The sequence below is a fragment of the Mesitornis unicolor genome, unplaced genomic scaffold (assembly GCF_000695765.1).
Source record: "Mesitornis unicolor isolate BGI_N332 unplaced genomic scaffold, ASM69576v1 scaffold8902, whole genome shotgun sequence".
NCBI classification, from domain to species: Eukaryota; Metazoa; Chordata; class Aves; order Mesitornithiformes; family Mesitornithidae; genus Mesitornis; species Mesitornis unicolor.
The window spans coordinates 20,816-39,103 of record NW_010168498.1 but is presented as its reverse complement, the minus strand read 5'-3'; the positions used below and the strand labels follow the sequence as shown (position 1 = coordinate 39,103).

The following is an 18,288-nucleotide window of genomic DNA, read 5'->3' as shown; positions in this document are numbered from 1 at the left end:
TGCTGGAGAGGAGGAAATTACACTTGTGCCTCAACATTATCTGGTATCCTTTCTCCAATAAAAATCATAGTAAGAAACCTAGGGAAGAGAAAGAGTGAGACAAACTTTCATAGTGTTTCACTGATTACTTTTCCAGCCTCCAACTATTTTGAACTCAGGGGATTTCCTGACATGAATGGATGTGGTTTGTGACTCTTTAGTTACTTTCAATAGATCATTCTTCCAGGTGCTTGTTCAGTCTCTCCCTGTACTTGTCTAAACTCTTCTCTACTGACCTTCTACAGACTGTGAGGAGAATTAGGCCTTTCTCTTTGTTCTGAACCAGTTGCCTACAGCTTCGTTTGGTGCTTCCCAGTTCTTGGGGTGGAAAAGTCCATGTCAGTCACTTCCTAACTCCCTGCTCCAAGTCCTTCACAAACTTGTGTACCTTTATTAGATGTCCCTTGGACATCTCCTTCCCAAGGTGAACGCTCTCAGCCTCCTCAGGCAAAAAATCAGTTGCTATGAATTGATCTTGTTGCTGTCCTCTGAACCTGTCCCTCTTCTTAGATACCTTTTCAAAAGGAGGGGACCATGCACTGTTCAAAGTGCTGGTGAACCAAAAGTTTATACCGTGGTCTAATGAGGGTCACTTCTCTGTTTGCTTGCTGTTTCTTACATGGTAATCCCTAATGTTTGATCAGTTGAGCACTGAGCTGATGGTTTTGTGGATTAGTCTATGATAGTCCAAAGGTCTCACTCTTGAGTATTAATAAGCAGTTTTCCTGATTTTGCTAGGACCGAATTGTAGAATTCCTTTTAATGCAATTCAGAAACCATCATTTCATATATGAATTTAAGATTTGTTTTCCCTGCATCACTTTAAATCTAATCTGCACCGACTTTCAACTGCCATGTTACTGCGCAATCCCTCAGCCCTGTAAGGGCCATATGCAGTTCCCCACTGACTGCTCTTTTCTCCAGTACTCTTTTAGTTGCGTATCCTCAGCAAAATTTCTTACCTCACTGCTGCTCCAGATCATTCACAGATAGATCAAACAGCACATGTCCCAGCCTCACCGTTGGGATGCCTCTATTGTGAGCACTGACCACTTACACCTACTTTGTGATGTCTATCTTGACCTGCCTCAGCTCATCCAGTATTAGCATTGCTGGGATAAAATACAGATGTTGCAAGCCCCCGTTCAGGGAGTGCAGCTCATACCTGGTCCTTGTCTAGACTCTTCTGTTTCTAGACGTACAGAATGGTACTGCAGCTCGTGAGGCAAGCAACACCTTAGCCAGCCAGCTGGCTAAAGTCTTTTGGGGAGGGCAGCATATTCTCCCGTTTGTTATAATCCATGTAATTGTGTAAGTGTTTGACCAGTGGGGCTGTCAACACCGTGCAATAGGGATAAGCAATAGTCACACATACAAGTGCAAACTTTGAATTAGCAAAGTTCAGTATGTTGAAATAGGGTGTTTTGCCAGAAAAGAGAACACAAGAATAAATTATACTCGAAATTAGTGGCGCATTATAGGCAAAGCGTGCAAATCTGCCCACGTCTTACTGAAGCGTAACTGATATGCCTCTTCCGGCAATTAGCCGAGTTCCTCAGAAGAGCACTGCGTTGGATCAGGCAGCAGGACGGGCTGGCGCGGGCATGCTGCTCCAGCTGCCTGGGAATTAGCATGCTGTCACAACCATCCCCTTCACACCCCAGCAGCAGGATCTGCTGTGCTTGAGCTGGGGCTGCGGCAGGGGCCAGTTTTCTTGAGCTGCTTTGCATTGCTGGGATTTTCTTTGCAGCAAGCACTTGTGTGGGACACATAGCTTTGTTGCTGTGGAGCCTCTGATGGACAGCTAGCCTTATCCATTCACATACATAGGGAGCTCTGCCAAAGGAGGATTTTCCCTGTGGAAGAAGACCAAGTGTTTTTATTCAATGCCCCTGCACTAAAGTGTTTTCTTCTGCGAGGTTGAGTGTCAAGTCCCACCAGCAGCCCTCCTTATGCTGGGTCTGCAACACACGCAGGAGTGAATGTCCCTTAAGGAAAGTTAAGCCACAGGTAGTTCTGATGACTTTGGGGGTAGGTGTGAACTCCTGGCCTTGTCCCATGCCTGGTGTCCCCAGTGCACAACAGCTCTGACGTGTCTCTGCCATTGCACTCCTGGCTTTTTGCCCTGCTAGTGCATCAGTGCCAATCTTCAGCGTTCTTCCCTCACCCAGTTCTGATGGAAATTGGTGATGCAGGATGCCCATCTCCCCTTCATCTTTTTTTCCTTTCCCACCACCTGAATTTTCCAGATGTGGCTGCTGCTGGAAATAAGCAGTTGAATGAGCACTTGTCTGTGGATGACTCATTCTCACCCTGTGAGGGACTGTGTGGAGGGTGTGGACTCAAAGTCTCACCACCTCCTTGGACAGCCTACAAAGATGTCGAGTTCACCGGAGTGAAAAAGAGCCTCCTGCTCTTTCCAAAGCAGCAGCAGCCAACATGATGCTCCTCATCTAAAACATATGTGGCAAAAAGGACACCCTGTTCATGGTTTTTAGTTGCATCAGGGCAGTGAACTCCCTTATTTTCCGGCTGATACATGGCTAGGGGTGGGTATCTGCTCAGGTTTTACCTTCTGTCTCTAGAGGAATCCCAGGCTCCCAGTGAAACAATGGGAAAATTGCAACTAAACAAGTCCGACTGAGAGGCTACAGTGAAATGCAGGTGTTTTATTCCAGGTGACTTGTCCTACCTCTTGCTAAGTAGCTTCTACTTAACCATGAGGAAGCAAGTGGGAAAGAGCATCGTTCTTTGGCACGTGTCCCTTGGAGGTTGTGTTTGTTCCCACTCGGGATTTAACACTCCTTCAGCTGGTATTAACCTGTGCTCCTCACTTCACATACCATTTTCACATGAGCATTTGCTTGAACAGGAGAGCCAGGGGGAAAGACTCATGCTATGCTTATTCATGCCTTTGTGTGATGTGTTTTCCATGTGGACAGGAACTGCCAAAAGAAAGATTTGGGATTTTTTTGTTTGTTTTTCTCTCAAAGGCACAGATAATGTGATGGGTGGTACTGGCCATCCTTCACCCGGCAGGACTGCCTCGAAGCCTGCTGAGCGCTGGGCTGTCTGGGTTTATTTGTGTTAGTGTGCTGTTGCTTGCCCTGGGCTGTGGAAGCCAAACTATCTATTTGCATGGATGTCCTAGAAAATGTGTGAAATTTTTTGAGGCTCAACAAATCTATTTTGGATTGAGGCCTTTGTGGTTTTGTTTCTTTGAGAAGCTTTGGTGAAATTCTGTGCTTGCTTATTTTGTCTTTAGGGGGAATCTCAACAACATAGACCAGACCGTGATGGGTCAAAGATGAAATACATTCAGCAAGCATTGTCAAGGTAGTAAAATAAAGTTCCTTGAATTAAACCATCACTAATTTACAATAAGTTATGCACTATGTTTATGTATCACTAAGTTATCAGAAACACAGTGGCCACTGCTCACTTTCTTATGGACCCAAAGCTTTTACTGGAGACCATGATTTGTTGTCATGGTTTCACCTGAACTTTTTCACCTCAGTTTTTTTGCTTTTCTTTTTAACTCACCAGCTGTTTTTCACCCATAGCTGCCCCTCTAAGGGTGTGAGTGGACAAGTGGATAGTGTGGTTGGAGGGTAATCAAAGAAATATTTTGAGAGTCCTTTCAGAGCTCTTTTAGGAATCTGGGCCAGCTATGAATGCTGGCTTTATGCAGTTCTGTTTTCAAGTAGGAGTGAGTCACTAAAAAACAATTTGTGCTCTCTTCATGTTCAACTTTGACTTTATTAAGAAAAAGAGAAAGAAAACAAACACAATTCCATTCACTGCTGCAATACACATTGATCCTTTAATCCTCAGGGAATCATTGGGAACTGCTTCCTCCTCAAAAGAATCGCTGTATTGACGCAACATTTAATTGTGCAATTACACGTGCATGTTTTTCTCCTGGGCTTTGCAGAGCAGGGCTCTGTGGCTGGAATGCTAATCAGAAAGTGATTGATACCATCTTGCGGCACACACAGCCTGAATGCAGCCTCTCAGCTGGTAACAACCCCTCTGCACCTTCATGGGGCTGTCCAGGCCTTTTCAGGCAGGAAAGCAAAGATGGGAATCATATCCCAGCAAGGTCAGAGAAACAACTAGAATATGAGCTGGAGCCCAAGACCTTATCCCTTATTGGTTTGTTGTAGCCTTCCCTGGTGAAAGCGAGATGCTCTTGTGCCCATCCCTCCTTGGCACTACCTGGGACTGCAGCTGGAAAGTACTAGCGGAGACGCTGTTCAAACGCCCTCATCTGTGAGCTGAAAATATTATCTGCCTGTAAATGCCTGGTCAGTGGCCTCTCTCCTGCTCCTGTGCCACTGCCCAATCTCTGCCTGGTGTGCACGCCTTTGTGGGATTGAATTTTTCATGGAAGTTTTGCTGAAAGCATTGCTTCAGAGTTACTGGGAAAAGCTCTACACATGTATTTGTACATCTATATGTATGTACATACACCCACACATACTTATTTGGCCAGGCCCTGTTTTCCTGCTGCATTTGCTGTAAACTTTGCCAGAATTTTCTGATGCTTCACATGTGCCACCTCTGATTTCAGGGACATGTGACACTTAGGGCAGAGCCGCAAAAAATCACTTGCAGGGGGTGGGGAGCCTCTGGGAGCCCTTGCTGTCACCTGTGTTGCTGCATCACATCTTGATTCAGAAACTGAACCCTGATTGCCTCAGACTAATTGACCCTGATGGGAGCGGGCTGTACATAAAGTATGTTCTCGCTACACCTCACCCGGCAAACGTGGTGCACATTGGAAATCACAGTTACCTGCAAGTAAATACAGAGGCTGGTTAAGCATTAGATGGAAAGAAATGCAACTCTCCTCCAGCTGGCTTTCAATGCTATTATTTTCTTTGGGTTTAATCTGTTTACCATAAAATTACTACTAATGGTTTCATCATCAATTTTGCTTTCCCACCAGCGTTAAGGATGGAGTTTCCAGATGGGCAATCCTAACTGTCAGCCATTTATCCCAGTGAGCCTTGTACCTGGCCACACCATCAGTCCTGTGGCAAGTGTGCCCTGGTCTCACCATCCTGCTTTTTGAAACCCTTTAGATCTCTTTTAATGGATGCATTCAATGCAGGCCTCCAGGTCCCTCTGCTTATGTTTTCTTCTTATTTATCTGAAAGCTTTAAGTCATGGCAAGCTGAGGCTGCTTTTGTTGGCAAAAACTATTCCTCCTCCAAGTTTGGCTGTTTGTTCTCTGCAATCAACTGCTCTGCACCCTCCTGGCAGCAGGACCTTGGGGCACGTTAGTCCCATGCAGGACAGGGTGATGCATTTTGATCCTCTCTTTCATGGCAAGGCTGAAAACACATGAAGAGTGGGGAGCTGTGGTCTTAGCTGACAACCTGAGAGGAGCTTTGCTAGCATAAAAGCCCAGGGAACGGCAGGGAAGGTTGCTGGCAAAGTCAGCAAGGGACTATCTCTCCAGATGCAAAAGAAGCAAAGGAATTATAAGTAACAAGCTGAAGTACGCAGATGAAGTGACCTGAGCTTTTTTGACCATAAAGCCCAGGATGGTAAAGGCTCTTAACCTCTATTAATTAGTGAGAAGCTGGAAGAGGCCGCACAACAATCTCAGCTGCTGATGCTGCTGCGCCCTTTTGCTCCCTTTAATTTAATTTTATAGTCTGCCCACATCCTTTGTTCTTCCGCCCCGCTCAGGAAACCTGCTGCTGGTTTTGGCAGGGCTCGCTCTGACTTCACATGGCTTGCGGACAGCCAGAAGAGAAGAGAGGAAAAGCAGGAAGGGGAAGAGGATGGGGAAAAGGTCCTGTGGGAGCAGCCTGCTTAATGTGCCTCATTTGTCTTAATAGTGCCACTGTGTCCCTTCCTGGCAAAACCACCTCCTGATAAGCCAAGCAGGCAAAATTGAATGCAGAAGGACTGCTGCTGATACCAGCAGAGATGAGATGTCACACTTAAATCTTAAAATAAAAAAAGACAAATGCCCATGAACCAAGTCTTGCACAGCAGGAGCTGCCAACCCAGAGATCATTCCTACCCCAGCCTTTGGGTCTGCTGAGGGGTTGGGGTGTCTCGCCTTTAGCTTGGCTGTCCTGGTTTGTACCACTTGTTCTTCATCAGACTGGTGAGAAGTAAGAGCAACAGTTTATCCCTGAGTCCTCCACTTGCTTACTGTACAGAAAAGGGTCCAGTGAGCACGGCAGAGGGATTATCAATGCTAACCCCCAGCTCTTTTCTCTGTTGGTGGCAATAGCATCATCATACTCCTTGCTGTTCCTCAGGGCTGTCGTGGGTTGCAAACCTGCCATCCTGCTGCTTGCTGGACTGCTCCAAACCACCCCCACCTCCTTCTCACCCACCTCTGCAAGCCTGCACCTCCTCTCCCAGTGACAGATGACACCAAACTGGGGGGAGTGTTGATCTGCCGGAAGGTAGGAAGAGGCTGCAGAGGGACCTGGACAGGCCGGGTCAATGGGCAGAGGCCAGCAGTATGAAGTTTAAGAAGACCAAGTGCAGGGTCCTACAGTTTGGTCACAGTAACCCCATGCAGTGCTACAGATGGGGGCAAAAGTGGCTTGAGAGTGGCCCAGCAGAGAGGGAACTAGGAGTACTGGTTGACAATTGACTGAATGCGAGCCAGCAGTGTGCCCAGGTGGGCCAGAAGGCCAATGGCATCCTGGCCTGCATCAGGAATAGTGTGGCCAGCAGGAGTATGGATGTAATTATCCCCTTGTACTCAGCACTGGTGAGTCCTCACCTCGAACACTGTGTACAGTTCTGAGCCCCTCACTTCAAGAAGGACATTGAGGTGCTGGAGCATGTCCAGAGAAGGGCAACAAAGCTGGTGAAGGGTCTGGAGAACAAGTCTTATGAGGAGCGGCTGAGGGTTACAGGGTTTATTTAGCCTGGAGAAAAGGAGGCTGAGGCAGGACCTTATCGCTCTCTACAACTACCTGAAGGGAGGTTGTAGTCAGATGGGGGTCGGGCTCTTCTCCCAGACAAATAGTGACAAGACAAGAGGGCATATCCTGAAGCTCTGTTGAGGGGAAGTTTAGGCTGGATATTAGAAAGCACTTTTTCACAGAGAGGGTGATCAGGCATTGGAATGGACTGCCCAGGCAGGTGGTGGAGTCACCATCCCTGGAGGTGTTTAAGGCAAGGCTGGATGTGGCACTTAGTGCCATGGTCTAGCCGATGTGGTGGTGTTAGGTCATGGGCTGGACTTGATGATCTCAGAGATCTTTTCTGGCCTCAATGATTCTGTGATTCTGTGACATCCAAGATGTGGGCCCATTTTCCCCATCAGCAGTGACACGGAGCATCTCTAGCTGAGGATCTAGCAGCATCACTGCGACTTGTATTCCTTTACATGACAGTGTAAATATTTGTGTGTCTTCATATAAGAGGAAAAGACATTTTCTGCAGTCCCTCACCTACCCAAACCCCAAAGCAATCATTATGGGGGATTCAGAGGTGATAGTGTGTCAGGGCTTCAGGAAAGCCTCCCTGCGCAGCTGCTAGGTGAAAGAGTTGCCTTTCGCTGTAGGAGAAGGAGAACGCGTCCCACTGATGCCATACCGGAGGGCTGGCACAGGAGGTGTCATCATGTGCAACTCATGGGTTATAACAGAAACATCAGAAAAAAAGAAATTGAGATACATCAGAAAAAGAAAAAAATGAATGGCCTGCTGGCATTTTGAATGACCCTTGGTGTCACTTCATCTTTCTTAAACAAGCAAACAAATGCGAGAGGTGGTTTCTTGGGTACAGATGCATTATTTTCAATTCCAGAGTTCGTCTCTGCCATGTAGGACAAGCTAGCAGAGTAGCTAACCCAAGGATGTACCTTCATCACCTTTCCGTCAATAAATGATAATGCTTAACATGTGGGAAAAGATGAAGAACTTACAGAAAGCTGTGGTTAAGAAAAGCAATTTTCAGGTTATTTTGAATGTTTCAGGCTGGTCAGGGAAACACAATTTTGAGCTCTGTATTTTAGTGGATTTCTCTGACTTCAGAGTCAAGCCATACAAAATGCCACAAATCCATCAAGGCAAGCCCAGGTTTTTCTAAACATGTAAAATGTCAAGGCTCTCCTCTCCCTTCCACAGCAATGAATTAACACTCGTATGTTTGCAGTGTAGTAGTACATCGTTTGCTTATTAGTTTTGTAAGGGGATCCTTCACTCCTTGCTTGCTGTAATTCTTGAATCTGAAGAGTAAAACTTTTATGTTGGCATGTAGGAGTCTGGAAAACCTCTTGAAAAAATCGGACTGGAAAGGAAGTTTTTCCGTCCAATAAAAATTTTTGTGATGCATTTTTTTCCATGTGGGAATGAAAGCTTGAAATGTAGAAATAAAAAAACAAACAACCAACACGTTTAACCAGCTGCAGCTACTTATTTTGATTGTTTTATTCTTTCTATTTTGTTAGTAAATTTTCTTTATGTTGCAATGCAAAGTAGAAATTCTGGATTTCTTGGATGAAAATTTGGGTCCACAAAGTTTATTTCAATGGCTTGGGAATTGTTTGGTAGATAATTTTAAATCAGAAAGTGGCAACCTGCTGCGCTAAAATTAAAAAGCAATGATCCAGTAAATGACTAATTTTGTGGTCTGAGGTAATTACCGGAACAGCTTGGCAGATGGAAGGCAACAGGTCTAAATTACTGCACTAAGTCTATTTGCAGGAAGATATTATCTGACTGTGTTGTTATTAATAATAATTAATGAGAATTAAAATATTCAGCTGGGATTTTTGCTGTTGCCATTAGCAGGACTATATGCATGTGTGTATGTATATATATGTATGTGCTCTTTGATGCTTTTCTCTGTTGTTTGCATCTCAATCCTTGATTGTCTTGCTCCGGAACTCTGATAATACTCTAGAAATCATTCAGACCACACCTTTGTCTAGCACGGAGGAAACTTGAGGCTTTTGTAATTAGTGCTGATGGTTATTGCATAAAAAACATACACCATGGTCTGACAAGGAAAGTAGTAGTAAAAAATCAGGCAATAAGCAGTTCTTTATCAGCAGGCTCACAGGGAGCATCAGTTGGTGGCTCGCAGCTTGCTTTCGTGTCCTGTTTTTTGCAGCACAGGTTGCTGGGGATGCAGGGACACTGTGGTCACCACCGGGTCTGCATGGACTTGTGTGGTTCCAAAGCCTTCTCTAGTGAAATCCAGGCGTTACTTTGCTGAAGCCTAAGGTGGTTTAATTTAAATCACCCAAAGACACCATCATTGTCACTTAGTCTCATTTATGGCACCAGCCTTTGGTGTTTCTGCTGGGCATTCCCACCCTGAACCTGAGTCCCGTGATAGGTTTTAGGCATATGTTTTATGAAACACTTCAACTAACAGGGTTCCCCACAATGGGAAAGACTTTTAAAGTGCTGGTTTAGTGGACAATTACTCTCACTGTTAAAAACAAAACATGCTTCTCCCTTTGTTTTCAGCTTGACTCTCCTGAGTTTCACTCCTCCAACCCTGGACTTTGCTCCACCTATGTTTGGCGAAGTTAAAGTCCTTCAGAGTCTGAAATCTTCCCACACACCCTTAAAACCTAGGAGGAGTCATTTTCTAATCTTCTCTTTTAAGAGGACAATTATAATGGAAGACTTATTATTGGCTTTATTGATTTTTTTCCATGGTTTTTGTTTGGGTTTTTTAGATAAGTTGCAATTGTTCCTTTTTATCACTGTACAACTACTGTTAGTAATTGCTGTTCACTGTCTCTACATCTAAGGATGTGGCCCACTTCTCTTAAAGATCCAACGTTCAGGGCTCTGATGAACACTTGTAGGGATGTTGATTTGGTTTTGGGTACCTTTGGAGAAAAGTAGGTGCATCAATCAAAGTGCTGTTTAGTCAACTCCTCAGAAGGTTTTGTAAATAATTTTTGGTTCTTTTAGCAGCTCCTTTTCAAGTGGCAATGTATCTCCGGTGATTTTGGTTCTGGTTGTAGGCTGGGCTGTATTCTATCATCCCTAATCATCTTGAGTACTCCTCTCACTTTCCTTAACTTCATTTGATTTCACTGAGAAATCTCAAGAAGTGAGATGATACTTAGATGAATGAAACTGTGGATTAGATGGATCCTAACAAGCAGTTGCTGTGCTTTTCATGGGAAATTTCTAAGTTTTGTTAAACCAAGAGGGGCTCTTTCCCCCTGACACTTAGAGATTTAAAAGAATCGTATTATACACTGTTATTAATACAAATTATAAACTCCCTTGATGTCAATATCCATCTTCTGGTGAAATTTCAAACTGTGGTCATGTCCAAAGCCCCCATGAAAGGATGTGTGCTCTTTTATGGCCTTATGTACTGCAACTTCAACGGGATTGTTCCTTATCCAAGTGCCTAAGGCTTGGCAGGACAGAGATATGTCTTGTTTATTATATTTATCCACTTACCACTATTTTTTCTGTTTGCAGCATTTTTGTTCCTACCTATGTTGGGCTGGTGGGAAATCTCATAAATACCATGATAGCAATGGTTTGGATCCCTTTGCACGCTAAACGAAAGTCAGACCATCATGTCACAGAGCACAGTAAGTATTTAGTGTTGTTTCTAGTAAATAGCGCATGAATAGGGATGGGAGATTGACATGCTGTAAGGACTACTAAAGGACTTGGGGTTGCATTTAAGGGCAAAAAGATGCCAACCTTGAAATGCTGACACTTTGATGCCTTAGCTGTGCTTGTGGAAGAGTGTTATTCGCTATCTGTTGACCACTCTGCCATGCAGAACTGCAAGCTTCCAGCCCAGTGTTTACCGTGCATCTCAGAGAAGATGAATGTGGATCGCTCACCTGGGGTTAGTGTGGCCTGGCATGGGAGGCAATCCCTCTGTCTCACAGGGGTCCTCTGCATGCAGCTGCTGGCAGAAAGCTAGTGCTGAAGAGACGTGCCTTTTTGGAAAGCTGGTGCTGGTCCTGAGCAGACAGTCTCAGACTCCCTTGTTTCCTGCCTCAGACCTGTATAAATAGAATATTAATCAATATGTCATCTTCCGTAGGCACATTGCAGTCTGGCAGCATCTTTAGCATCAGAGAAATCCTACGCCTGATGAAGTTTCCAGGAGTAATGGAAGTTTTCATGGTCAAGGTCTTTGCTGGACTTCCCATAGGTAAATCTCACCCATTACCCCTGATTGCTGATATATTTAAGATAAGATGACATACACTGTGGAGTGGGATTGTCTCAAGTTACTGAAAGTACATTGCAGTTGATCACAGAGCAGTGAGGATTCAGCTCCTAACTCAGTGCTGGATGCTTTCAAATGTTCTCAGCTACTACTGGGATGTAATGTAAAACAGACTACTTGTCACAGGTTGCTTCTGTGACTTTTGGCAAGTCACTTAATCTCTCTATCCCATCCCCTGGCTGTAAATGGTTTTTCCTCTTGTCTGCCATTTCTATTTAGGCTGTAACCTCTTTGGAGCAGGGGGAAATCATTTGTACTCTGTCAGAAACACTGAGGTCCTTCCTGATTTTATTTAATGATTTTGAGGGGTATATGTACCCTAACTCTTTTCCCCAACAACTACAAATGATTGCTGGATGAGAGGCTGTGGTCACTCTAGCTGTTGGCTGCGTGCAGGGGAGCTGCAACATGCTTCTTCCCTTGCACTTTGCTGGTGGTGCTTGTTCTTCTCTTCTTCATATGTTCTACTTGTTTTTTTGTGTCATGGTAGGAACCTGTTGGTACCTCAAACCCGACCCCAATCTACCTGTTTCCCTGTGACTTTTGAGTCAGTTGCTGTCCTGGCATAGTCCATGTCCCTCGATTCACCTGGTTATACATATCCTTGGCCAAAATTTAATAATCATTAACTTTGCCTACCCTCTAGCTTCTTTCTCCCCTGGCTTGTCTAGAGACAAGCCGGCATGTCAGCCTTGTTGGTAGTGGTGCAAGGAAAGGGTGATGTTCTCTGCCCTTTCGCTCAGAGAGCCTTCATGGCTCTTTTCCCTGTCAAACCCTAAAAGCACAGTGTCTCTAGATTATGGTTTCAAGGACTGAATTTTGGACACATCAGAACACGTTCACAGCATGCATCTGAACAAACTAAGGCAATTTCCTTTTAAACAAGGATCCTAAGAGAGGATTTAGGGTACCTTAGTCTTTATACTTTGCATCTTTTTCTAGTTCATCTGTGTCTGGAGAAGCCCTTGAAGTTTAAATAACATGAAACATAATTTGCAAATTAAATTCTAATTTGTAAACTCTAAGTTCAGTTTACAAATGAAAGTAGATTTGGCTGTGGAGAGTGGCTGAATTGTAAGAGGATAGCATTTCTGGGCTTGGCCAGGTTCATCTGTTATTCCTTCCTAAGACTCTGGGGGAACAGATCCGACTGGAGCTATAGAATAGCATGCAGAGAAGTAAAGGATCTGGGGGTTTTTTTTAATTGTTCTTTTTGGGGTTTTTTTGCATGTAGCTGGCATTGGCTGAGATCAGTAATGCCAGTTGGTCCTACCCCCACCACTGGAGACAGGATACAGTCTTGATGGACTGCTGGCTTGTCCTAACAGTGCACTTTTTTGGTTCTTATGAAACTGAACTTTTAAAACTGTATTTTAAAAAGTGTTTATAAAATAACAGCATTTCACAGACCAAGAGAGTCGAGTGATATCTTAATAGGGTTTTCTTTGCTGATTCTGGCTTATATCTCAGCTTAAAGTAGCATTAATTTCTGTGTTTAAAAATGCCTGAGACTACATCTACATACAGTCTGCACAGTAATTTCCTGTGTGCTCTCCTTTCTCAAAATACCAGACAAGATGCACTTTGTTTCAGTCATCCTTGCTGAAATGCAAATTCCTCCCTGTTGCAGATGTCCTTCTTTTCGTATGCACAGCAAAAATGCGCACCGGACCAAAATAAACATCTCTTGCCCAAAAACTACAAGGGAACTTGTAGGCAAAGAGGATGGAGACAATGAAGCTGAGATTGAAGGCAAGACATGGGCTGACACTCTGTCACTGAAATGGCTGGGAGTATAGTGCTTGCACTACAGTGAGGAGTGATTAAAATCCCAAGGACTTCTCTTTGCAGGTGTCTCTTCAGGTTACTGACCATACAATGACAGCTGAGAGGGTATTTGGCCATCACCTACTTCTCTGCAGCTCACAGCTGGAGGCTGAGCTCCTCATGAGCTCATTTACCTTTCATCTCTCAGCTGCAACAGTATAATTAATTAGATCACCTAATTACAGACCTTGCTCTATTTACTTTGTAAACAGGTTTGTGATATACACAGAAGAAAATCTTCTGTTCCTTATGGATCTTATTGTTGTCTAAAATTAACTTGTTTGAGACTGAAAGAGAGGGCTGCAGGGCTGGGAACCTCCTCCCTGTGTTGCATAAAAGCAGAGACAAGGGCTCTGTGCCTCTTGCAGAAGGGTAGCTGCCAAGGGATGGACAGGCAGCAGACTGCTCCAGCACGGCCAAATTACATCCTCGACCAACCTGGGAAAAGCAAGCCTCATTGCACTGTGGTAGATAAGAGACAGAAAAGAAAACACAAGGATAAAAATGTCAGACATACGTTTTACTGACCAGAAATCACCCAATAATATTGATAAATAGCTGCTTGTATGAAACTTTGGCTGCTTAATCCCTTTGGGAAACTTGGTTTCAATGCAATCTCTTTAGCACCTACATCCCATTTTTAATGGGACTTTCTGTCACACAAGGAGCGGGATTTTGCAATGGGCCCTGGCGTCTGTGTCCCATTGTGTTCGCAGTCCAGCGTAGGAGGGCTGAAATGGACTCCCAGAGTCTGTGCTCGCCTTTTCACACCGGCTCTCAGTAAGGCTTGCTAAGCCGGCCCTCCAAAGTCACAGGCTGCTTTTAGAAAAATTGTATCCTTTTTTTTTAAATATGGTTCATCCTCCTGTGTCTCCTTGGTGTTTTTCCTTGTCTTTATTGCATCTCACAAACCATTTACCTGCCTTCTGCTGCGTAACCCTAGTTACTCATCCCTCTGGTCCCAGGTTTTCTAAGGAGCTCACCCCTTTACTTATACACCGGTCCCAAAAAAAGGTGACGTTTCTGAGGATTTCTTTGGTATTTTCCATTTTTTTCCTGTTGAAAATCTGAGCCTTGCAGTGTGGGTTGACGCTTATTCCAGCAGCTTTTGTGTGGGGTTTCGGTGTCCCCAGAGGAGCCCTCCCCAGGGGCACAGTACTCACGTGGCTGCACCCAGCTGATCTGCAGCCTACCCAAATGGGACTTGCTGAGATCTCTCTAAGAAATGCTCATGAATTTGCAGATAAGCATAAAAATGCAGGAAATGTGTTGTCACTGGGAGAGACCCCCTTTTAGTCACTGAAAAAGGAGGGAGCAGGTGGGTCTCCCTTGTCCAGGCAGCTTTAAGTGACCCTGCAGACACAGCGGTAACACCCATCTAAAAAAGAGACCTTTGCATCTGTAGGGGAGCTGTGCAATGTGTAATGCTAATTAAAGAGCACAGCCTATTCCCTGCTCTGAAAGAAATCAGCTTGTTTGGAGGAGAAAGATCCAAATCTGCTTTAACTCGATGAGGGACTTCAAAGAGGAAAGGATCTGTAGAAGCTGGCATGTGGTACTGGGAAGAAGCGTCAGGTATGTAGGAAGGTCGAGTCTCTCTTAGGTGGTACCTGCAGCAGGGTAGCAGGATGAAGGGCGAGCACCCGCTTCGATCTAATCTTTCTGCAAGTGAAACGAAGTGTGGTTTTTCTTTCATTTCTTCACGTGTGCCTTTTATAAACATGTGCAACTCTGTTGCCTGGTTTGGATGTTGTGAGTAAATACTGTTATTTGCATGTTACCTTAAGCTGGCTCGAGCTATGAGCGATTTCAAAGTAACTGGATAACAATGGGGTGCTCTCCACAGAGGGGTGTGGTGAAGCCATAAATCTTCATGAGCCCCAGCTCCCTGGTATCTTCTCCAAGTATCTGGAGAGTAGCAGAACAAGGTGTCCTTCCTGCCCCCCATCCCTCTCCCTCAATACTGCAGGGCCAGCTGGGGCACAGGTAACCCCATTAAGGGGGAAAAAGGTGTCTCCAGTGAGCAGTGGGGTTCAGGAAGGCTTTGTGGCAGGTCCTGGGATGGGAGTGCAGCGATCTCTCAAGGCAAAGGCTTGGTGCTTGCAAGGAGGTCCTTGTTGCTGCAGATGCTCCACTGGTAGCAGCACTGCCAGGCTGCTGGATGCAGTGGGATTGTGCTGATTTGTTAGGGTGCTAGTCCTCCATGGTGTTTCAGTCAGCAATTTGGTATTGCTCTCCTCATGCTTCTGGGAAATGCCAGCAAGGCCCTTCCCATGCTGTGAGGTTAGTGACTCACCTTGCCAGGCCACAGGCTGTCTTCTCAGTCCCCATACATTGCCTCCTGGGCTCTGTTTTCTTCAGGAAGGAGAGGACCGCAGCTCCCTATTTATCCAGTCTTTGTACCTCGGAGGATCCTCTGAGGAAGGGCAGAACCCCTAGAGGTTGTCTGCTCTCTTCTCCTCTCCCCAGCACGATTAGTGGTCTCCGATGAGCACGCTGTGGGGATGCTCATGCACAGAGTGCCAATTTTCTCTGTCTTGGTCCATCTGAGCTGCTCAAGACACTAGAGGAGGCAGCAGCCTCCTAACCCATACCACTCTTTGAGAACAATGTTCATAATATATTTTATTTGATGTTTCTTTGTGTATGATGGGAGCATGTGTACACGTGTCTGTATTTGTGTATGTTTGGCGGTGGGGGAAACCCACACTATTGTATTTTCATGTGAGATTAAGTGAGTGGGCATTTTCCATTATGCTTTCCAGAAATTGTCTTAATTGAAAAGCAGATCCAACCTGTGCTGCTTCTGTCCGTACTTTCATGACTGCTTGTGTTGACACTGCTATTGGTCCAGAAGAGCAAGAGATTTCATGTGCCACCGACATCACTGCCGAGGGGTGCAGTTAAATGCTGTATTTAGGCTGATGTCAACAGGTTGTTTCCCAGGCAACATTCCCCATGATGAAAATGTAAAGTCAGGCAAAAGAGGCAAGGAATCCAATCAGATTATTGTTATGATTACAGTCTTGTCTGAACAAATGTTTTCTCACTACGTTAATGGTTGGTCTGGCTTGGGTGATAAAAATATTTACCAGTTTATAATAAACAGCTCAATCTACAGCCTACATAGTCACATTATTTTAAAGATGAAAGTAAGGAGGATAAAAAAGTTAACATTTAAAGATTAAATTACTACACTGACTTTGAATAAGATTCTGCTCATATTTATATCCAGTCCTGGTAACCCCAGGGAGAGCTACTGACTCATACTGGAGGTGACTGGGAGCAGGGTCTGGGTCACTATATGCAGTACAATTATATTGATGTATGCTTTTCATTAACCTTCCCTCTAGGTTTATTCCTGATTATGTTTTCCATAATCTCTATGGATTTCTTTGGCTTGGAAGCAGTGGAGTCTGGATACCTGATGTCGTATTTTGGTGTTCTTCAAATGGTAAGTGAAGGGGAAGTCCCTCTCTTGCCACACTGCTAATTTGCTACCTTTTTGACACATGCTCTCGCAAATCCAAGTGTAATATTGATGGGCAAGTCCTAACTCTGCCATGTGGTACCTGGCTTCAAAAAATGCAAGTGACTCCAAATTTATTCTGTTCCTTGGAATGGGAAGAATCAGAGCAGGGAGTATCCTGAAAGCTTTTTTTCCCCTTGCAGATCTTTAGGCTGCTAAAAGGAGCTAAAATTTCCTTGGACTGATGTGTTGCCCTGGTTTTTATAACAAAACTTACATTGAAGCTTAGGTGCCTTGACTAAGGTTTTTCCCTGGTGAAGGTTAGCTGATTTGCATTTACTTAGTAGCACCCTGTAAATTTATGTAAGGAGACAATCTTACTGCCATTTTCACAGGTACCTTCAGTGTTGAGGAAGGACTTATTTCTGCTGCGTGGAAACAAGCACACCAAGCTTGTACTTAAAAAAAAAATAACATAGGCACTGATACATGATTAGGAGACTTGCAAAATCGGTAAAGGGAAAAGTCAGCTGAATTAGGCAGTAACAGGGCCAAAAAAATAAGATGCTGTATTATAGCAGAATTTTTGTTTTGGAGGAAGAGGCTGATAATTTTGCAGAAAGAGCAACAGTCGGTTACATCAAGCCTCAAGGTAGAAATGCAAGTTCAGCAATATCCTGAAGGAGGGTGGTCTTTCTATTAAATCCATCTTCATTTCCTGGGCGTTGCCTCAGAGTTCCTATGGGATCTGGAGGAGCTTCTCATCTGGGAAATGGCAGCTTTAGTTCCTTGCCTGGATTTGGATTTGGCTTAGTGTTACCAGTCACTTGGGCTCTGCCCTGGTCTCACCAAATCTGGGCACCTTGGTAAAGCAGCTGAGAAGCATGGCTGTGCATCAGCAAGTAGAGCCTGCAAGGCAAAACAGGTGGAGCTGAGGAGCTGGTGCCTTCTCCATGTCCATTCTGGGAGGGTGGCTTTGGACTGGCTGTCACTCGGTCCCATGAGTTCAACATCTGCTACCAGCTGAATGCAACCTCCCATCCAGTATTGTCGGAAAGAAAAGCGGTTTGCTGCTGTAGAGCATGGAAAGAGCGTGACAAGTGCGGTGATCAGCAGCTGCTTTCCAAAGCTTGCTTCTGACCCAAACTCCACCACTACCTGAGGGGCTTTCCATATGTTAGTCTTTGTATGCTGCCTCCTAGACCGTGGTCTACAGGAATCACTCAGGTTTTACAGGGACCAAGTCTCCTCCTGATATATTCTTCCCCCTTTGAATGTAGGGGAACTTCCCAACAGCTATGCTCTTAACTTAGGCATATCAGTTAAATCCCTGTTATGTATGTCTACACTGAAATTCAATTTGGGATTCAGCATGGCTATTTTGTGCTTGTTTCGAGCCGGATAACATGGGCACCAATAGCACTTGTACAGATGGGGCATGGGTGGCTTCATGTTGCTAGATGGAGCTTGATTGCTGCTGTTAGGTCCGGGATATCTATCTTCAGGACACTGCTGTTATGTCTGGGATATCTATCTGTCTTCACTGCTATTGTTTTTCAGGTTAGTTTCGTTGAAACTACTGTAGATAAGGTTACCTGTGCTGCTGTACCAGTGCACCCTACATATAGATACAGCCCTGGAAGATGTGAGAATTATAGCATTCACTCTGCTTCCTAACAAATAGTCAGATGTCAGTGCCAATCAGGGACCTGACCCTTCCCATAGTCACAGGGTTT

At 44.7% G+C, this 18,288-nt stretch overlaps 1 protein-coding gene across 1 annotated transcript in view; it reads left to right on the top strand.

The window, feature by feature from the left end:
• SLC22A18 (solute carrier family 22, member 18) overlaps window positions 1-18,288 on the top strand; it is a 64,808-nt gene that overhangs the window by 28,147 nt on the left and 18,373 nt on the right. Inside the window, exons 5-7 of the mRNA XM_010179040.1 lie at window positions 10,485-10,600; window positions 11,068-11,178; window positions 16,437-16,537. Of these exons, the coding sequence (XP_010177342.1) occupies window positions 10,485-10,600; window positions 11,068-11,178; window positions 16,437-16,537 (328 nt within the window). The remainder of the gene's footprint in view (window positions 1-10,484; window positions 10,601-11,067; window positions 11,179-16,436; window positions 16,538-18,288) is intronic.